This window comes from Corticium candelabrum, chromosome 13 (assembly GCF_963422355.1).
Source record: "Corticium candelabrum chromosome 13, ooCorCand1.1, whole genome shotgun sequence".
Taxonomy (NCBI): domain Eukaryota; kingdom Metazoa; phylum Porifera; class Homoscleromorpha; order Homosclerophorida; family Plakinidae; genus Corticium; species Corticium candelabrum.
In genome coordinates this window covers 6,417,143-6,438,185 of record NC_085097.1, presented here as the reverse complement: position 1 = coordinate 6,438,185, position 21,043 = coordinate 6,417,143, and the positions used below count along the sequence as shown (strand labels likewise).

The 21,043-nt window shown below is 39.4% G+C and overlaps 6 protein-coding genes and 1 long non-coding RNA gene across 9 annotated transcripts; 4 read left to right on the top strand and 3 right to left on the bottom strand.

Moving 5' to 3' along the window:
* Nucleotides 1–775: 775 nt before the first annotated feature.
* Nucleotides 776–1,732, bottom strand: LOC134188602 (leucine-rich repeat protein soc-2 homolog). The gene is made up of 3 exons (XM_062656769.1): nt 1,102–1,732; nt 915–1,023; nt 776–809 (listed from the first exon to the last, which is right to left on the bottom strand). Exons 1-3 carry the CDS (start codon nt 1,730–1,732, stop codon nt 797–799), a joined length of 753 nt encoding a protein of 250 aa, XP_062512753.1. The 3' UTR covers nt 776–796.
* Nucleotides 1,733–2,438: 706 nt separating this feature from the next.
* Nucleotides 2,439–3,294, bottom strand: LOC134188601 (leucine-rich repeat protein SHOC-2-like). Its single transcript, XM_062656768.1, has one exon. The coding sequence runs from the start codon at nt 3,292–3,294 to the stop codon at nt 2,632–2,634; it is 663 nt and encodes a 220-aa protein (XP_062512752.1). The 3' UTR covers nt 2,439–2,631.
* A 2,000-nt stretch (nt 3,295–5,294) lies between these two features.
* LOC134189039 (uncharacterized) lies at nt 5,295–7,100 on the top strand. The gene is made up of 4 exons (XM_062657270.1): nt 5,295–5,494; nt 5,688–6,237; nt 6,309–6,683; nt 6,785–7,100. The coding sequence occupies exons 2-4, from the start codon at nt 6,178–6,180 to the stop codon at nt 6,851–6,853; spliced, it is 504 nt and encodes a 167-aa protein (XP_062513254.1). The 5' UTR covers nt 5,295–5,494; nt 5,688–6,177; the 3' UTR covers nt 6,854–7,100.
* A 4,453-nt stretch (nt 7,101–11,553) lies between these two features.
* On the top strand, nt 11,554–12,464 carry LOC134189159 (uncharacterized). Of its 2 annotated transcripts, XR_009971450.1 has the most exons (3): nt 11,554–11,637; nt 11,709–12,014; nt 12,087–12,464. It is a non-coding gene; the product is annotated as an uncharacterized LOC134189159 (long non-coding RNA). The 2 variants fall into 2 exon arrangements; XR_009971449.1 differs by having other exon boundaries at nt 11,560–12,014.
* A 200-nt stretch (nt 12,465–12,664) lies between these two features.
* Nucleotides 12,665–15,194, top strand: LOC134188600 (DNA-directed RNA polymerase I subunit RPA43-like). The gene is made up of 2 exons (XM_062656767.1): nt 12,665–12,937; nt 14,225–15,194. The coding sequence occupies exons 1-2, from the start codon at nt 12,665–12,667 to the stop codon at nt 15,089–15,091; spliced, it is 1,140 nt and encodes a 379-aa protein (XP_062512751.1). The 3' UTR covers nt 15,092–15,194.
* Nucleotide 15,195: 1 nt separating this feature from the next.
* Nucleotides 15,196–18,919, top strand: LOC134188802 (ruvB-like 2). The gene is made up of 14 exons (XM_062657005.1): nt 15,196–15,246; nt 15,388–15,442; nt 15,497–15,552; nt 15,806–15,874; nt 15,935–16,007; nt 16,430–16,559; nt 16,744–16,810; nt 16,865–16,971; nt 17,221–17,314; nt 17,405–17,528; nt 17,588–17,682; nt 18,009–18,127; nt 18,181–18,430; nt 18,511–18,919. The coding sequence occupies exons 1-14, from the start codon at nt 15,238–15,240 to the stop codon at nt 18,682–18,684; spliced, it is 1,422 nt and encodes a 473-aa protein (XP_062512989.1). The 5' UTR covers nt 15,196–15,237; the 3' UTR covers nt 18,685–18,919.
* Nucleotides 18,920–18,922: 3 nt separating this feature from the next.
* LOC134188803 (location of vulva defective 1-like) lies at nt 18,923–20,996 on the bottom strand. 2 transcript variants are annotated; one of them, XM_062657006.1, is made up of 11 exons: nt 20,749–20,996; nt 20,488–20,691; nt 20,335–20,430; nt 20,191–20,268; nt 20,072–20,101; nt 19,969–20,019; nt 19,857–19,903; nt 19,398–19,750; nt 19,244–19,295; nt 19,124–19,184; nt 18,923–19,050 (listed from the first exon to the last, which is right to left on the bottom strand). In XM_062657006.1, exons 1-11 carry the CDS (start codon nt 20,770–20,772, stop codon nt 18,970–18,972), a joined length of 1,077 nt encoding a protein of 358 aa, XP_062512990.1. In that variant the 5' UTR covers nt 20,773–20,996; the 3' UTR covers nt 18,923–18,969. The 2 variants fall into 2 exon arrangements, 1 of the variants encoding a protein (XP_062512990.1); XR_009971386.1 differs by having other exon boundaries at nt 18,986–19,050; nt 19,244–19,338.
* Nucleotides 20,997–21,043: the final 47 nt, after the last annotated feature.

The window sequence follows — 21,043 nt, the reverse complement described above, 5'->3', positions numbered from 1 at the left end:
GTTCGGCCACAAACAGACCAACAGGACCAGTTCCTATGACCCTAAAATAAGACGGTTCACTCTAGAAAAAGTGCCACTGTGGTACGGCCATGGCCCTGCCCCCTATCATTAATATTGTGCTCAGGTATACATATGCAGTGGCGATGGAGCTGGGAGATTACCCCAACTTGACAATCAATAACTGCGAAGAAGTTTTGGGGAAAAGTATCTGAATTTGGGGCAGTGTTCACCAGACCTATAGATGTGTATATTGTAAGCGCTTTCTGTTGCCTATGAGAAATATTTAAGTTAAAGTTCAACATCAGAAAGCGATTCCCAACAGGAAATGTCGACAATTCACTCTTGGTGAGGCATGGGGAACCTAATGTACACAGCCGTCGTCTTTTTATGCTCCACCCCCAACTTGCAAGTCGCTCTGTCGCCACTGCATAGACTATAGTGGTTAAGCATGTTCTAGTGGCAAAATGTGCACTTAGCATGAAACACAACTGTTAAACAGATTTAACGGTTGTATCAAAGCTATGCATCTGTGAGTAAAACAATACGGCCACAGAATATGCTAAAAACTCAGTCCAAACAATTTCAGTAGTTTATGGAATTAGCATAGATATGTCTATGTCTTGTTCTTGAGCTCATCACAAGAGTGTCATCTTCTGTAACCGAAGGGCTCCTTATTAGTTTGTCCATCTGTCTTAATTCCTGTTTGCATGATTGTCAATCTTCTGCATAGCTCCCCTATTTTGATGGTCTGGTCAAGGTTCAAGTTTCAAGGGTATGCATATGTCTAACATCCTCTTCAATGGCACAACCTTCACAAAATTTTATCTGTGCATTAAATTGTGATCAAGCGAAAACACAGTCAAATTATCAAATTGTGTAAATAATTACATCGAATGTAACATTCACAGTCTCACCTGTCATCTAGTAATGCCTTTGCAAATGGTTTTGTTTCATCTGTCAGCTCACTGGATCTTGTCTCCTCATATCTTGATGGTTCAGGTAACTTCGACAATCTTTGTACAGCTGAACAACAACACAAAATCACATGAAAAGAAACAATACGTACATGCATGACTACATTCTGAGGCAATATTGAATTACCTCTACCTCTCCATCTAGGTACAGGAGCTAGAGCTCTATTACCACAATCATCTGCATTGAGCTCGGTAAGGTTGTCCATAAGATTCAGGTCACGTGGAATAGATGTAATGTATTGATTTTGTATTAAATATAACTGCTGGAGTCCAACCATCCCTTGGATTCTGTCTAGATCTCTATTGTGCAGCTTGTTTCCTCCCAAACGCAAAATCTTTAGCTGGCGCAGCTTGTACAAAGACCGGGGAAGAGACTCCAACTGGTTTCCATACGCTGAGAGCCTTTCCAAGTATCGCAGATCACCGATGGTGTCTGGCAGCGTCTTGAGATCGTTAGAGTGTATTCGGAGTCGAACAACGTTGGTAACATTGCAGATGAAATTCGGAATACTTTTAAGACCGCAGTCGTTGAGATTCAAAACGGTGATAGAATAGTACTGGAAAGATTCTTGTTGAAGTGACTCACTCAGCCAGTTCTCTTCGATAGACAACATGCTAAGGTCCAGTCGACGTCCAACATCGCTCGTCTGCGGATTTCTCACATCTTCGTCGTCGACTTTTTTCGCTTTACGTTCCGCTATTTCTCCATTTCCTGCAACAACCCGCCAAACAAGATCGTAGTTGCCAACGTGAGCCATGCCTTGTCAGTGACATACGGGAACCTGACTTAATACATATACTGTATCTAGATTGATGTTTGCAGCACACTAAAAAGTGCAGTTCCCTTAAAGGGCACACATACACGCGAATCTACATAAAACAAACACACACACACACACACACACACACACACACACACACACACACACACACACACACACACACAGACTAAATAACTTATTGGCCTCGACATCCCAGACTGCTTTTTCTCTTCTCAGAAAGCAGTCTGGTGTGAGGACTCATAGCCACTTTAATTAATTAAGTTAGCATATTAAAATATTGATACGATTGTTGATGTACACGTATTTGCAATTTTAGTGTGATGATTATCTCAGTTCAATGTTTTCTAGAGACGAGACGTTTGTCATCAAGAGTGTCTTCATGGTTCTACATGTAATTTCTAGATCCAGGCCTGTGTTTCATTAGGCCTTAATGCAAAAGTACAGTGTACACTGCAGCTGTTAGTTAGAGGATCAAACATCTGAGATTGACAAAAGCACGATGAGACTGGTCACAAGTCTAACTGTTAGTCTGTATAGGTCTAAAAGTTTAGCACATCAATGCAGATTGATTTGGTCATAGGCAGTCTCCACCAAATGCAACCAGCCTAACAAGTAATCAAGTGTCATAGACGGTTACTGTAGCTCTAAAACTACAACTGCTGTTAATTTTCAATTTTCAATTACTAACCCTGTTTACTACATATACCTAACACAGCAGTCTCATAAATGTTAGAGCGTCCCAATCTGAAAATGTCTCTCCACCTACTATGTACTTCATTAGCTGACACTAGCACATTCAATCACCTCAGCTAACTATTGCCCTACAGAAAGGCATAAAAGAGTTTAAGCCTGATGTCCAGTTGTTTCCAGCTACTTCACCACACATGAGTCTCGGCATACCTCCTTATACTATCAATTCCCCTCGTAATGACCTGCCAAGGAGGCGCTACCAGACCATCACAGTCGTCTGCATTAAGCTCTGCAAGATCCTCCATAAGACACACCTCACGAGGAATGATTGTAAGTTCATAATTCTGTCTCAGGTAAAGCTCCTCAATTCCAGCCATCTCATGAATCACTTCCAAGTCTTCATCTTGCAGTCTGTTTCCACCCAGACGCAAAATCTTCAACTGCTGCAGCTTGTACAAAGAGCGAGGAAGAGACTCCAACTGGTTACCATACACTGAGAGTCTCTCCAAAAAGTTTAAATCACTGATGGTGTCCGGTAGGGTTTTGAGGTTGTTGGAGTGTAGGCGGAGACGGACAAGACTTTCCATGTTGCTGATGAGACGAGGAAGAGTGTTGAGACCGCAGTCGTTGAGATCTAAAACGGTGACCGATTGGCAGGTGAGAGCATCCCGTAGGACGTCGAGCAAGAGACGCTCATGCAAGTGCAACAAGCTCAGATCCAGTCGACGTCCGAGTCGTCTCGTCCGCTGATTTCGCACCTCCTCGTTGTTGACCGTTTCCGCTTTCCTTTCAACTACCCTTCCATCTTCTGTCGGTATTTCCCAAACAGGAGCGTGATGGGCCGCCATGTTTAGAGCGGAAAAGAAGTTAATATTAATAAACAGAACCAATCCGGGTAGAACGGGGTGTGTCAGGTAGGCATAGCCTACCCAACTTTGGAAATGTGACTTTGGCGAGAACTTTTGAAAATGTTGGTTTAAGTGATTAAATAAATTAGCTATTTTTACGTTTTCTGTGGGCGGGGCTTGGCCACCTAACACCTCCCCACCCATCGTGCTCTCGCCGGCTCTGATACTCTAACTCAAATACTAGGGATATTCTTTCCAGGATTTGGAAACACTAATTGAGTTATGACGTTTGCAACAAACTTGACGTCAAAACAATGGATCTGCCAATGAATGATGCTCTAGTATCTAATTAGCTAGACAGAGTAATTGTTTTCTTAGCTAAGACTATTTGTAGAGGGTAAGGGCTAAGCTAGAGTTTTCCGGGAGACACTTTTCCGGGGAACACAGGATTTCCTCTGACACCGCTTCATTTGTGGCTGCCAAAATGGACGCCAATTTTTCTTGCCTTGCTTCGCTTCACTGATACAGACCATTCTACAATCATACAGTTGCTAACGGCGCGATACTACTGCATGTACTCGTGTAAGAACCGTCAGAATTTACCAACTTGTAAGTATAGTAGTAGGTGCGTACGTCTAGGGGGGCTTGAGGGGTGAGTACAAATCGACCCACTTCAGTCGGGGGTCCGCTCAGCCTATTATCTAGATCTTTACACAACTAATCTGCATGCAATATTTGCACCAGATATCAGTGTTGCTGCATGGCCTTATTTATAGCTGCATGGTACCAAAATGGTGGCACAGAGTGCTTTCCGTTGCCACTTGATTGGTGAAACAGAACCAAGTCCAAACTCGAAAATCGACTAAGTCGAGTCAACTGCTTTAAAACGGTGATTTTAATTAGGTCAATGATTGCAAATGCTCTATACAGTGTTAGCTGTTTGTCTGCGGGCTGGTACACCGAGTTAGCCATGAATGCATGCCATGTCAGGCCTGCATGGTGCCACAATTTTGAATCCTTCCACAATTGGCGCCATCACCATGGCAATGGCATCGTAAACTGCTAGAGTGCTGGCATGGGTATCCTGTTCCAGATGTCTGTAGGTAGATCGATGCAAGCAGATCTAGACAGCAAAACTCCTTGTGCAGTGTGTATCAGTATTACATTTATACTATGCATACTTACGTATGTCTTCCAATAAACCTGTAATTAATAAATAGAGTAACTAGAATAGAGCATCCTAAACTGACAGAGAGGTCCACTAAATTTAAGCACTGAAAGATCCAACCCACTAAATGCTCTAGGTACGCCCCTGAGTAAGTGTACACACAAGTAGCGTGCGTCGTTGCTGCATGCATGTCCCTCGTGATCTCACGTGATCTTTTTCCTGTTCGAAATACCATACATTAGTTAATAGACCGCGTGTATCAAGAGAAATGGATGCTGATAGGAGACGTGAAGCGTTTCTGTCACTGTACAGACTTCTTGCTCTTGTACTAGACATTTAGATTTATATATCTAGATATCTAGAGCATGCAGCGAAATTGTCTATGTGCATGTCTGTGATCGATGTCTCGTCTTTCGTTTCTCTAGACCTTCTCCACAGTAAATCTGGCCATCGTCCTCTCTCGCTTGTTTGCCAGCACTAACGACTACGCTATTTGCTTTCTTGGACTAGACCCACAGCAGGAAAATAGCCATGGAGAGGCTGCTGCGTGTGAGCTTGGCATTGCTGTCGTCTCTTTATCCAGTTTGCTGTGCGTTGCTTTTCTTGCCGTTGACATTCTAAATCGAAATGGATCTATTGGACGCAGTGGCGACGGAACCGGGGGGGCCGTGGGGGCACGTGCCCCCACAAAATGCTCTCCGTTATCTTAGGGTTAGGGTAACCCTAACCCTAACCCTAACCCTAAGGCATAGAGTTAGCAGTGTTCTTGGATTTCTATGGCCTGACAAACCGTTGTGCCCCCCCACTCAGCAGAGGCTTCCTTCGCCTATGGGACGTGCCTGTTTGTTGAGGCTGCGTATACTAGACGTCACGGTTTCTATTGCAACGAGTCTTGTTTGTTTTGCTGAAACAATCTACGCTATCTGGGGCACGGCATTTCTTGGTACTCACAAGTCAGACTACTTTCCGACCTACTACCTCGTTGCTGCGGCTTTCTTTTGCATCTTTTCTGCAGTTTTGACTATTGTTTGGGTAAGGTGTGTGTGTGTGTGTATGTGTGTGTGTGTGTGTGTGTGTGTGTGTGTGTGTGTGTATGTGTGTGTGTGTGTGTGTGTGTGTGTGTGTGTGTGTGTGTGTGTGTGTGTGTGTGTGTGTGTGTGTGTGTGTGTGTGTGTGTGTGTGTGTGTAACAATGTTGGGTGTGATTAAAAATATTTGTTTTGCAGGTCGGAATTGTGTATCTTTGTGCAATGATTATTCGATCATCGTACAGAAATCGGAATGAACCCGAGTATGTTGCATGCCCATCGCAATGACTCACTGCAATCCTCAGAAGAACGTCTTGCATGTGAGCTTGGGTATAGTGTAGATATGTGTTACAAGTATACGTGTTGTTTGAGATTGATGGCACGTGACAACCTCAATTTGAATTGATTGTATGGATGCTGCATGTCATAATATGCTTGTAGTGCGCATGTGTTGCTCGTTCATCAATTATCTATACATATATTCAGACGCTGAACTGTAGAAAAGTGCCGCTAAGAGCCATGTGCTATAGAGATGAAACGTGCTCGCTCATGCGCGAGATTGCCGCTCTATGAGAAAAGCCGCGTTTTAGTTATAGATATAGAAGGATCGACGCACACACGGCTCCACCACGTGTTCGAAACTCACGTGATCAAAGTAGTGATGTTCTGTTGGACCCGTTAGCAAGACATGGATGCTGCCACAAAGAGACGTGAAACATTTCTGTCAATGTACAGACTTGTTGCTCTAGTAATATTACTCGCATTGAAGTGACAGTGGCGCAATTGACTATCCAGCTTGTGGAACGTCTTGTTTTCCAGACTTTCTCCACCGTAAATCTGATTCTACTTCTTATTTGGGCTTTCGACGCTGCTGACATAGTTTTTCTATCCGTCATAATTGGTCTATCTGCCGTCTCTCTCTCCTATCTGTTGTGCCTAATTTTTCTTGCACTTGACATTCTGTATCGAGACAGACATGTTACACGTTCATGTTTTGCGAGACTACGGAGAGCGGACGTCACGTTTTCTGCTCTGACCTGCCTTCTCTGGTTTGCTGAAACAGTCCTCATTACGTACACTACTGTTTCACTATCCAACGACGATCCATATCCATATCATCCATATGAAGATGACGTTAGTGTTGTTGTTGGCGGTATCATTTGCGCTTTCTCTGGATTGTTGACTATATCGTGGGTAAGTCGTTATCTCACTGCTGTAGGACGGTTGTCTTCTTTATCAATAAATTAATTAGTTAGGTGTGACTCTCTATTTATTACATTTCACTTGTTTTGCAGGGCGTAATTGTCTATCTTTGTGCAAAGATTCTTCGTTCAACTAGAAATGGATACGACCAACTAGATTGACTTGTCGACTTAGTGCTAACTCGTTGCAAGCTTTATTGCTCATTCTAGTATCACGATCAGTCTTTCACTTTGCGTCTGCCTGTCTAGCCATCTATCTAGCTATCAAGCTAGAGGTGAGCGTTTGTGTATCTAGGCAGATAAAGAACAGCTTGCCTGGACGTATAGCATCTACTTATACTACTACAAATGATTGCATTTATTCTATATTTCCACGACATGTGTTACGTGTATGTGTGTTTGGATATCAGTAGTACACATGGTAAACCTGAATAATGTCCTAGCCAGACATGTAGAGTACTGGCACTAGGTACTATATGCAGATTCGTGTTCATACACTAAGTTAAATCAACTCTTAAAATACGCAGTAATTAATTTGTAAGCTTTTGTGTGATCCACCCAATGAGAAGCTCTCCTTTCCAACGCGTCTCATCGCTTCGGTCTCATGTTGTAACCCGGATATCAGTATCCTGGATTTCTGTAGAATCTCCTTTTTTAGATCACTTTCAGCCAGATGGTTGAGACGAGTTGTATGACAATGTCTTAGTACAATCATAGCTCCCTGAGGTTCATTTAAATCTGACAACTGCTGACAAAGATTGTTGCCTGATTTCACAACTTCCATGCAAACCTTAGAAACATATTCCTGATGTCCAATAGGTATACCAAGAATTTGAATTCCAATAGAAGTACGTACCGTGAATATCTCCAATAACTGTCTGTCTGTCTGTCTGTCTGTTCGTCTGTCTGTGTTTGTCTGCATGTCTGTCTGTCTGTCTGTCTGTCTGTCTGTCTTTTTGTGTCTGCCTGTGTGTTTGTCTACATGTGTGTCTGTCTGTCTGTCTGTTCGTCTGTCTGTGTTTGTCTGCATGTCTGTCTGTCTGTCTGTCTGTCTGTCTGTCTGTCTGTCTGTCTGTCTCTCTGTCTGTATGTCTGTCTGCCTGCCTGCCTGCCTGCCTGTCTGCCTGTCTGTCTGTCTGTCTGTCTGTCTGTCTGTCTGTCTGTCTGTCTGTTTGTTTGTCTGTCTGTCTGTCTGTCTCTCTGTCTGCCTGTCTATTTTTTGTCTCTCTCTCTGTCTGTTTGTCTGTCTGTCTGTTATATAATATTAGTACTCATAAATATTAGTACTCATAAATATTAGTATTTATAAATATTAGTACTCATAAATATTAGTATTCATAAATATTAGTATTTATAAATATTAGTATTTATAATATTAGTATTCATAAATATTAGTATTTATAAATATTAGTATTTATGAATATTAGTATTCATAAATATTAGTATTCATCAATATTAGTATTCATCAATATTAGTATTTATAAATATTAGTATTCATAAATATTAGTATTCATAAATATTAGTATTCATAAATATTAGTATTTATAAAATTAGTATTCATAAATATTAGTATTCATAAATATTAGTATTCATCAATATTAGTATTTATAAATATTAGTATTCATAAATATTAGTATTCATAAATATTAGTATTCATAAATATTAGTATTCATAAATATTAGTATTTATAAATATTAGTATTTATAAATATTAGTATTCATAAATATTAGTATTCATAAATATTAGTATTCATAAATATTAATATTTATAAATATTAGTATTCATAAATATTAGTATTCATAAATATTAGTATTCATAAATATTAGTATTCATAAATATTAGTATTCATAAATATTAGTATTCATAAATATTAGTATTTATAAATATTAGTATTTATAAATATTAGTATTTATAAGTATTAGTATTGATAAGTATTAGTATTTATAAATATTAGTATTCATAAATATTAGTATTCATAAATATTAGTATTCATAAATATTAGTATTCATAAATATTGTTATTCATAAATGTTAGTATTCATAAATATTAGTATTTATAAATATTAGTATTTATAAATATTGTTATTCATAAATATTAGTATTTATATATACTAGTATTTATAAATATTAGTATTTATAAATATTAGTATTCATAAGTATTAGTATTCATAAATATTAGTATTCATTAATATTAGCATTTAAAAATATTAGTATTCATAAATATTAGTATTCATAAATATTAGTATTCATAAATATTAGTATTTATAAATATTAGCATTCATAAATATTAGTATTCATAAATATTAGTATTCATAAATATTAGTATTCATAAATATTAGTATTTATAAATATTAGTATTCATAAATATTGTTATTCATAAATGTTAGTATTCATAAATATTAGTATTTATAAATATTAGTATTTAAAATATTGTTATTCATAAATATTAGTATTTATATATATTAGTATTTATAAATATCTGTATTTATAAATATTAGTATTCATAAATATTAGTATTCATAAATATTAGTATTTATAAATATTAGTATTTGTAAATATTAGTATTTATAAATATTAGTTTTTATAAATATTAGTATTTATAAATATTAGTATTCATAAATATTAGTTTTCATAAATATTAGTATTTATTCATATTAGTTTTAATAAATGTTAGTATTCATAAATGTTAGTATTATAAATATTAGTATTTATAAATGTTAGTATTCATCAATATTAGTATTTATAAATATTAGTATTTATAAGTATTAGTATTTATAAATATTAGTATTCATAAATATTAGTATTCATAAATATTAGTATTCATAAATATTGTTTTTTTTATAAATATTAGTATTTATAAATATTAGTATTCATAAATATTAGTATTCATAAATATTAGTATTCATCAATATTAGTATTTATAAATATTAGTATTCATAAATATTAGTATTTATAAATATTAGTATTCATAAATATTAGTATTCATAAATATTAGTATTCATAAATATTAGTATTCATAAATATTAGTATTCATAAATATTAGTATTCATAAATATTAGTTTTTATATATATTAGTATTTATAAATATTAGTATTTATAAATATTTATATTCATAAATACTAATATTTATGAAATTTTTTATTTATAAATTTTAGTATTCATAAATTTTTACGAGTAAAATTTATGACACGCTTTCTTTTATTAACACGCCTACTTTTAACGACATCTAATTGACTGATACAGTAGAATCAATGGTAGCTTCAGACTGAATATATACTCTACACAGCTTTGGTTCTTTAACGTATCTACAGTCCACAATTTTATAACCACGCCTACAAATGATGGGGTGTACGTATAGCCCGGTCTAGTCCATGCCATGTTAGGGCTAAGCTAGAGTTGTTCGGGAGACACTTTCCGGAGTGAACAGGATTTCCTCGGACACCGCTTCATTTGTGGCTGCCAAAATGGACGCCAATTATTTTTGGTACATTCCTTCGCCAGACCATCCTACCATCATGCAGTTGCTAACGGATCGCTACTACTGCATGTACTCGTGTAAGAACAGTCAGAATTTATCAACTTGTATATAGGTGTACACACAATTGCAAGTAGCGTGCGTCGTTGCTGCATGCATGTATTATTTAATTATTTATTATCATAATTAATAAATAACTGGCGTGATATTTTCTTGTTCGAAATACCGTACGCTAGTAGACTGCGCTGTATCAAGAAATGGATGCTGATGGGAGACGTCAAGCGTATCTGTCACTGTACAGACTTCTTGCTCTTGTATACTAGACATAAAGTTGTATAGTGTGTGCATGTGTGTGATCGACGTCTTTCGTTTCTCTAGAGACCTTCTCCACAGTAAATCTGGCCATCATCCTCTCTCGCTTGTTTGTCAGCACTAATATAACGACTACGCTATTTGCTCTCTTGGACTAGACCCGGGAGGAAATAGCCATGGAGAGTGCTGCGTGTGAGCTTGGCATTGCTGTCGTCTCTTTATCCAGTTTGCTGTGCGTTGTTTTTCTTGCCGTTGACATTCTAAATCGAGGCGGATTTATTGGACGTGCCTGTTTGTTGAGGCTGCGTGTACTAGACGTCTTGGTTCTACTGCAGTGAGTCTTGTTTGTTTTGCTGAAACTATCTGGGGCACGACATTTCGTGGTACCCACAAGTTCTCAGACTACTTTCTGGACTGCTACCTCGTTGCTGCTGCATTCTTTTTGCATCTTTTCTGCAGTTTTGACTAATCTTTGGGTAATGTGTGTGTGTGTGTGTGTGTGTGTGTGTGTGTGTGTGTGTGTGTGTGTGTGTGTGTGTGTGTGTGTGTGTGTGTGTGTAGCCATGTTGGCTGTAATTAAAAATATTTGTTTTGCAGGTCGGAATTGTGTATCTTTGGGCAATGATTATTCGATCATCGTACAGAAATCGGCATGAACCCGAGTATGTGGCATGCCCATCGCAATGACTCACTGCAATCCTCAGAAAAACGCCTTGCGTGTGAGCTTGCGTATAGTGTATGCTCTAAGACTTCAAGACTGTGCACGGTATATGTGTTACAAGTATACGTGTTTTTTTGAGATTGATGGCACTAGACATCCTCAATTTGAACTGATTGCGTGGATGTTGCATGTCATAATATGCTTTAGTATGCATGTGTTGCTGGTTCATCAATTATCTATACATATATTCAGACGCTAAACTGTGGAAGAACTCCGCTAAGAACCATGCACTATAGAGATGAGACGTGCTCGCTCATGCGCGGGATTGCCATATATTGTGTTTAATTAAGTAGAAGGATCGGTGCACACACGGTCCCCCCACGAGTTCGGAACTCACGTGATCAAAGTATTGTTGTTCTGTTGGGCCTTTTATCACGACATGGATTCTGCCACAAAGAGACGTGAAACATTTCTGTCAATGTACAGACTTGTTGCTATAGTAATATTACTCGCATTGAAGTGGCAGTGGCACAATTGACTAGCCAGCTTGTGGAACGTCTTGTTTTCTAGACTTTCTCCACCGTAAAGCTGGTTTTCTCTTTGTTTTACGACTTAATTGGTTAATCTGTCGCCTCTCTCTCCTGCCTGCTGTGCCTAATTTTTCTTGCGCTTGACATTCTGTATCGAGACGGACATGTTAGACGTTCCTGTTTTTGGAGACTACGGAAAGCGGACGTCACGTTTTCTGCCCTGACCTGCCTTCTATCGTTTGGTGAAACAGTCTACATTACGTGCGAAACTGCTCCACTATTCAACGAGATCTACTTTCTTGGCGGTTTCTATTGCGCTTTATCTGGATTGTTGACTCTAGCGTGGGTAAGTCGTTACCTCATTGCTGTAACTAGTTAGGCGTGACTCTCTATTTATTACATTTGTACTTGTTTGCAGGGCGTAATTGTCTATCTTTGTGTAAAGATTCTTCGTTCAACTAGAAATGATTACGACCAATTAGAAATGGATACGACAACTAGAAATGGATACGACCAACTAAATTGACTTGCTTGTCTTAGTGCTAACTCGTTGAAAACTTCATTGCTCATTCTAGTATCGCGATCAGTCTTTGTCTCTACGTCTTCCTGTCTAGCTATCTATCTAGCTATCAAGCTCTAGGTGAGCGTTTGTGTAGGCAGTTACAGTAGAGCTTGCCTAGACGTATAGCATCTGCCTATACTACTACAAATGATTGCATTTGTTCTTTATTTCCACGACATGTGTTACGTGTATGTATGTTTGAAATATCAGTGGTACACATGGTTAACTTGAATATTGTCGTAGCCAGACATGCAGAGTACTGGGACGAGGTAGTATCTGCAGATTCGTGTTTATACACTAAGTTAGATCAAATCTTAAAATACGCAGTAGTTGTTTTGTAAGCTTTTTTTGTGATCCACCCAATGAAAAGCTCGCCTTTCCAACGCGTCTCATCGCTTCGCTCTCGTGTTGTAACCCGGATAACAGTATCCCGGATGTCTGTAGAATCTGCTTTTCGTGAGCAGATCATCACCGAGCGTCTAGTTATTCCGCCTGACTGTGTGCACGACGTTGCTAGTTATGTGACTGCGGTTTTAAATCGACGTTTGCTCGTCTGTACAAGTAAGTTCAACGGAGTTCTGGTTTGCTACAGAGCAATCAAGTTGATTGAGAGAGCAGGAGCTATTGTGGATGAGCAACCATATGTACATGGCAAGATCAGATATACGGCTACTGTATTTAGACCAGTGCGGGGGACAGTATTGGAGGTGAATTTCTGTGTAACAAAGCTATTGATCACAACTGTGTGCCTGTCTATGTCTGTCTGTCTGTCTGTCTGTCTGTCTGTCTGTCTCTCTCTCTCTCTCTCTCTCTCTCTCTCTCTCTCTCTCTCTCTCTCTCTCTCTCTCTCTCTCTCTCTCTCTCTCTCTCTCTGTTTGTCTGTCTGTCTGTCTGTCTGTCTGCCTGCCTGTCTATGTGTTTGTCTCTCTGTCTGTGTGTTTGTCTGTTTGTCTGTCTGTCTGTCTGTCTGTCTGTCTGTCTGCCTGCCTGTTTTTCTGTCTGTCTGTGTGTTTGTCTACATGTCTGTCTGTCCGTCCGTCTGTCTGTCCGTCCGTCTGTCTGTCCGTCTGTCTGTCTGTCTGCCTGCCTGTTTTTCTTTCTGTCTGTGTGTTTGTCTACACGTCTGTCTGTCTATCTGTCTGTCTGTCTGTCTGTCTGTCTGTCTGTCTGTCTGTCTGTCTGTCTGTTAATCCTCATATATTTCAAACATGAACACTACTACAGGCTAATGAAGAGAAGGTGAGTTTAAGCAGGCTCTATGCGGCCACTACAACTATACTGCTATCTATACCTAATGTATGTCTGTTTGTCTTTCTGTCTGTCTGTCTGTCTGTCTGTCAATACATATACTTTTCATATTTGAATTAGAATACAATAGCAAATGACTAACTAAGTTTGTCCTATGACAATAAAAGCAAGAGAAAACAACTAACAACTAAATACAATATATATTTAACTACTAATTAGTTAAAAGTGATCATGTGATCCCTTTTCTATAGAACACCTACGAGTCTGGGCACTTGGCCTGTCTCGACAAGGCATTACTGATATTCTTCAGAAGTACACTGGCATTGCAACGTTGCAATTGAATGGCAATTCTTTCTGTCTCCCTGTTTGTCTGTCAGTCTGTCTGTCTGTCTGTCTGTGTGTTTGTTTGGGTGTGTGTCTGTCTGTCTGTGTCTGTTCGTCTGCTTGCCTGCTTGCCTGTCTGTCGTCTGTCTGTCTGTCTGTCTGTCGTCTGTCTGTCTGTCCGTCTAAGTCCATTTATTTAATCAGTTAACCACTACAAAGAAAATTGAATAATAACGTCCACTCCAGTGACCACAAACTGGTCACCAACAAGTAAAGCTAGTCTGTCTGTTCGAATTGTAAGTTAATCTGCTAATACATTTAATGTACGTGTTAGCTATGCTTTATTTGAATATCACATTTTGGGCACGTTTACTAAATAATTAATTAATTAATTATTGCTTAACTTAATGTAATCTATTTAGGGTGTGGTGACAAAGATAAGTGAGGATCACGTGGCATGTCTTGTTTACGATTGTTTCAATGCTGCTATTCTTCACTCAAGACACCAAGATCAGACAAGAAACGGATGGCGAGGATTTTCTCTGTCAGTCAGCGATCGTGTAACATTTAGTGTAACAACCGTCGATCACGCACACGGAGTGATGAGCATCAGAGGGAAATTACTAGACACGACAGAGAAGAAAGAAGACAGAGACGTATGTGAAACAGAGAAAGATGCATCGATACATTCAGTTGATGGAAACACAAGCCAGTCAGACACTCCGAGTAGGTGTGGCAGTTTGAAGAAATCGAAGAACAAAAAGCGGTCAAAGCTCAATAGAACGACAATGGAGACTGAGTTATTAGAAACGCCAGCACGTAAAGGAGATGAAGCCGACGACGTAGTTCAAGAGAGAACAAACTGCAGTGTGCAGAATGAAGAGAGCAGCGACATGCATACGTCTAAACAAGGAAAGAACAAAAATGCTGCAACAAATGATATACACAAAGGAGAGACGGTTGAGGAACGAAGCATATCCAAAGCAAAGTCTGTCTGGGCTGGACTTTCTAAACACAAGGGTTCATCGTCTAGTGTGCCAGTTGCTTTGTCAGTCAAATCTATTGGAGACCGTGTGTCCCATGTGTCGTCGTCGTCACCCAAGAAGCTAAAGAAAAAACTAAAGCGTGCCGGTAGTGAAGGTACTGCTTCTAAGAATCGTAAACGAAAGTTGACTGCAGGTGAAGTCAGTAATGAAACTACATCTGACGAGAGGGGTATTACACAAGATGTGACGTCGATGACGTCATCCGCTAGTCAGAATCCAGAAAAGAAAAAGAAATGGAAATAAAGTCGTTAGTTGTTTTGAGTATAAATTTTGAGTTTTTCTAAGCATAATAATATAATATCAATAAATATTTCAATGCATTGCAAGGTTGTCACGTGCGTATGCGCCCCGGAGCACGTGTTGCATAGCGCGCATGCTCGACAGAGAACATGGCGGTGGTAAGTTTTTGCTGATAGTCCACGTAGTACACATCGAGTTGTAATTTAGTACTTAGAACGATTATAAATTCTTACATAATTTCTAAGACGTTTCTGTCTGCGTCGTCTCGTGTGAGCTGCTAATCTCGGTTTTCTTCGCAGCCGACGACTTCTGGAGTACAAGAAGTCCGTGAAGTAACGAGAATAGAACGAATAGGTATTTCAACTGCGTTTTGTTACGCACAAAGTGTTTCATTCGTTGCCATTTCAGGCGCCCATTCTCACATCCGGGGCTTAGGATTGGATGATGCACTCGAACCCAGACAAGTAGGCAATAGTAGTGATAGAATGTAGATATAAAACATGCTTGACAGGATTTATAGTTGGTAGTACTCTCAGATGCACGATCAAAGTAGTAATTTTAATGTAGTGAATTTGTTTGATTTTTTGTTTGTGACAGTCACGTGATTTGTTAATTAGATTAGTCAATTAGTATGCTAGAGACATTTGTAGCTAGATATCAGGATTTCTTTTGTAAGTCTAGTGTTCATAAAGTTTAGTAATTTTGGTGTCTGCTCAGGTCTCTCAAGGGATGGTTGGTCAAGTTGCTGCTCGCAGGGCAGCTGGTGTTATACTGGAAATGATTAAGGTTTGTTGACGTAGCGAATGTGGTGAGAACTGGAGCTGTTACCAGTTGTTGTGTTTTCAGGATGCGAAGATTGCTGGTAGAGCCGTTCTCATTGCTGGTCAACCGGGAAGTGGGAAAACAGCCATCGCAATGGGTACGGTCAATGTGTGTGCCGGTCACCATGTGATGTACGACCTGCTAGGCAACCGCGTAACACGTGACCAAATAAATGTCCCGTATGTTTAATATTGTGAACGTGACTCAAGCTGCATATCTATGGCACACGGAGGGTTCACACTGTAGTGCTTCATTTAAATATTATAAATTATGTAATTATGTTTATGTATATAGATCTGATAAAAATTGTTTGTGATGGACATTGGTTTTCAGTTGCTATTATGAATATCGATTGTAAGCTTATTTGATTAAAAATTGAAATATCAATAATTATGTGTTGGGAGGATCAGTAAATATGGAAGTTGTAATACAGTAGTGTTGTTCATTAGTTGTAGGCCATGCAAGCGTTTTCCGTCAATACGGTTGTGGTGATGTATTTGGTGACTTTGTTGTGTACAGGTATGGCGCAAGCTCTTGGGGCTGATACACCATTCACCAGTATATCAGGGAGTGAGATATTTTCTCTGGAGATGAGCAAGACGGAGGCTCTCACTCAAGCGTTTAGAAGATCCATTGGAGTTAGAATAAAGTGAGAAAGTTGTTAATGTGCTGTGGGTAATGAATTGTTAGAATGCCGATGAGACGTGGTAACTACAGTAGAACAAATGTGAAACCAAGTTTGTGCATCAGCATGTATTGATGCTGCCCAGTTTCATTTCTACATGTCATTTCATCATCTCATTGTAGCATTGAATTGCTTGCTTTCTTTGCAGAGAAGAAACGGAGATCATTGAGGGTGAAGTGGTAGAGATTCAGATTGATCGACCGGCATCGGGATCGGTGAGACTTTATAACAAATTAATAATTATTTATTGCAATGTTATTTTGTATTAGGGTGCCAAAGTTGGTAAACTTACGTTGAAGACAACTGAAATGGAGACGATCTATGACTTGGGAACGAAGATGATCGAATCACTAACAAAAGAAAAAGTACAGGCTGGGTGAGGGCAACTGGAGATACGTTGTGGTGTGTGTGTGTGTGTGTGTGTGTGTGTGTGTGTGTGTGTGTGTGTGTGTGTGTGTGTGTGTGTGTGTGTGTGTGTGTGTGTGTGTGTGTGTGTGTGTGTGTGTGTGTGTGTGTGTGTGTGTGTGTGTGTGTGTGTGTGTGTGTGTGTGTGTGTGTGTGTGTGTGTGTGTGTGTGTGTGTGTGAGGTCTACATTTTAATGATACCTTTACTTTGTATGCATAGTGACATTATCACAATTGACAAAGCGACTGGCAAGATCTCAAGACTTGGTCGTTCATTCACGAGAGCAAGAGACTATGATGCTATGGGACCACAGGTGTGTGTATACTGCATCTGCATGGTTACTCTATGTTTGTGTGTAATACATGCAGTTCTAGTTTGTAATCATTTGTCATTACATTTGCAGACAAAGTTTGTTCAATGTCCTGAGGGAGAGTTACAGAAACGTAAAGAAGTTGTCCATACGGTGTCACTGCATGAGATTGATGTCATCAACAGCAGGACACAGGGCTTTCTTGCTCTCTTTTCTGGTAACCAAAAGTGCATAATTTTTGAAGGAATTATTACATTTTCAGGATCTGCATTGTAGGAGACACGGGTGAAATTAAGAGCGAAGTAAGGGAACAGATCAATGCCAAAGTGGCAGATTGGAGAGAAGAAGGAAAAGCAGAAGTTGTTCCTGGAGTAAGGCATACGTATTAAATGGCTTGGATACATCTAAGTCTGTGTGTGTGTGTGCGTGTGTGTGTGTGTGTGTGTGTGTGTGTGTGTGTGTGTGTGTGTGTACGCGCATGTGTGTGTGTGTGTGTGTGTGTGTGTGTGTGTGTGTGTGTGTGTGTGTGTGTGTGTGTGTGTGTGTGTGGTATGGGTCATGTTTGCTTTGTTTTGTGTCTGTAGAGTGTGGCTATTGAATGTAACCTTTGGTGTTATTGTTATCATACAGACACTACTTACACTTACAACTGCAGACGGGCGCAGTTTCTGTATATCGTGTTTATTGGTCGTGGCAGGTTCTGTTTATTGACGAAGTCCACATGTTGGATATCGAGTGTTTCTCATTCCTAAATCGAGCTTTAGAAAACGACATGGCTCCTGTTCTCATTATGGCAACAAACAGAGGAATCACAAGGTAACTCAAATACTTTTGACTCAAACTCTCTAAAATTATTGCTTTTTGGATAGAATTCGTGGTACAAATTACCAGAGCCCTCATGGTATTCCTATTGATCTGTTGGATCGTCTTCTTATCATTTCTACTAGTCCTTACTCCGAGAAAGAGTTGAACCAAATCTTAGCCATTCGATGTGAGGAGGAAGATGTCGAGATGTCCGAAGATGCTATGACAGTGTTGACTAAGATTAGTATGGAGACATCACTGAGATATGCAATTCAACTAATCACGACTGCCAATCTTGTGTGTAGCAAGAGAAAGGTTAGATGGAATGTTATATGTGAGCTTGTTGCATCGTAGATACACTGAAAGTGTAATCTAGTCAACTTGGGTTTTCGTAGGGAACGGAAGTTGCTGTTGATGACATCAAGAGGGTGTATTCGCTGTTTCTCGACGAGTCGCGTTCTACTCAATTTCTCAAAGAGTTTCAGGATGAGTTCATGTTTAATGAGATGGCACCCACTCTTCCTGAGCAGGCAGAGCAGGCAGAGAAGATGGAGACACAGATGATATGACACACGTGATGAATGGCCTTAGTTGATTCTTATTGTAATGTGGGCAGTCAACACAATCATAAGGCGAGCAGTACAAACTAGACGTACAATCTTGCTAGTTCTTCTCTGGTAGCTGAATAAATATCTTTTATGTATTATGAACAATATATACAGTTCACATTGCCAAGTCTACCATTGTCATTCAGTCAGTGGGTCCAGCCAGTCTTGGTGACACTTGGCGATTTATTGAATAATGAATTTGGGTATATAGGTTTGTAGGATTGATATGTTGTTAGTCATCTTTCTTCATGTCGGTGAGTCACTGGTGTCGTTCTTCATGTGGTTGCTTTCGTCATGCCATACATGGCTGCATGATGCTTCAGGTTTCTAGTAGAAAAAATGTTGAGAGTTTGTGCAACTCTAACAGAAACATGCCAGTTGCATATTTTGGTAATGTTACCTGCTCTGCTTGGCTGTTTTGAATGCCTATGTGCCAAGAGCGTTTGGACGAGCCTCCTTTTCTGTGTAATATGTTATACAGTCACAGTGAGATGCAATATGCAATACTAAATGCTTTGACCTGTGGCTGTGATGAGATGTGGCTGTAAGGTTGTCATGGGAATGTGTCGTATCTGTTCATCACAAACGTTGACATGATGTTGTATATAATGTTTGCTGACATGTTATGTATTATGTTTTATTCATATTTGTATTTATGGAATCTGTGAACTCACTTGTGGAGTGTTGCTGCACCTTCCTTGATGTAACTGGTGACTGTGAGGCAGTTGACCACCTGTCTGATGTTTCTTTTTGAGGTGCACGCAAATCATTCATTTGAAGCAGCAGTATATTGGTACATGATGAACAAATTTGCTGCATCGTTTCAAATGGTGTTGTGGTATGCAGCATTTGATGTGATTGCTCCATATGAAGGAACTCTGTTTCAGCCTGTGATTTGGCATCTGCATCTGTACTTGCACTCGACGGTTTCTTCTCTTTGTCAGGTGTAGTAGTAGTGGTAGTAGTAGTAGTAGTAGTAGTAGTATCATCATCCATATCAAGAAAGCTGTTGTTGCGTGAGTTATAACTGAAATACACATTGAAGTCAGCAGTCACATTTGAAACTGGAGTTTTTTGCTCTAATTGCTAATTTCTGTTATTTGTTTGAATTGAATTTTATGAATGATTGCCACCTTAGTTGACCACTGACTGATGGCAAGGTGCCTTGCCAGGGATCCTTCTAGAATTATACAAACAGACAGTATCACTTTGGTTTGAAATTGTGAATACCAATAAGATGTTTACTGAAACTTCCGCAGTCAACTGTAGGTCAGGGTCTTGCTTTGTTGTGTTTGTCTGTAATGGAGGCATTATGGGGCACATGAGCATGAACAAGTTCATGTCTTACCTCCTGGGTTTTTTCTCTTTCTAGTTGTGCCTGATAGATTGATAACAAAGAAGGTTGGTTTTGATAGAATGATGTAGACAGATGACATTATAACATGTAGCCATTACATGTATTATTACCTCTAGGCTTGAGTGAAATTTCTGCATTTTAGCAAGGTTTGCTTCTCCTGTGTTCAAGTCAGGTGATAGCTGTTGCTTCTGTTTGGTCAATTTCAACTGTCAGTAAATGTTATTTGAGAGTAAAGCTTGCATGTATGGTCTTACTTTGCTAGTTAGTTGTATGTCTGGTTTGACAGTCCATGCATCCTGTGTTGTGTCATCGTCAGAGCTGTCATAGAAACTTCCACGAGGTGATCCGCACTAACAAAACAGACAGTTATGTAATTGGCTACAAATGTGTTTACAAGCCCTTGCAACCTTGCTTCCTGCACTACCGCATTGTATAGCAGCTTTCAGCTCAGCAAGTTGATCGTCAGTATCTCTCTTCCATTGCTGGAATTGTGCGATTATGTCTCTCAGAGTTTTTTGCAGTTTGTCGAACTCGTCTAGTGATTTCTGCACATGGTCACGCCTTGACTCAAGGAGAGATTGTGACTTGAACAGGTTGAACTCTGACAAGTTCTAGACGTGACGGGTTATGTAGAAGGCCGCCTTGTAGACTCAATTGTGTAAACGTACCGAGTAGCAACTAGGCGCGTTCATTTTCACCTCTAGCTGCTGGAGTCTAAGGCCTCAGTTCTCGTTGTCAGGAAACCTGTATTGCTTGCCAAATCATTAGATGAGTCAGTTCCAGAAAGTCATCAATCGAATATCCATGCATGCACTTGCTTGTCGAGATTCTATTGGCTGAGCAGTATGTTACTTACCACAGAATTTGGTTGTAATCACTTCTGCCTTGGTCGTGTGTGTCTTCGCGCTGTTTTGATGCAAGGTTTGATATGATTTGTTTACGATTATGACATAATGTATAGTG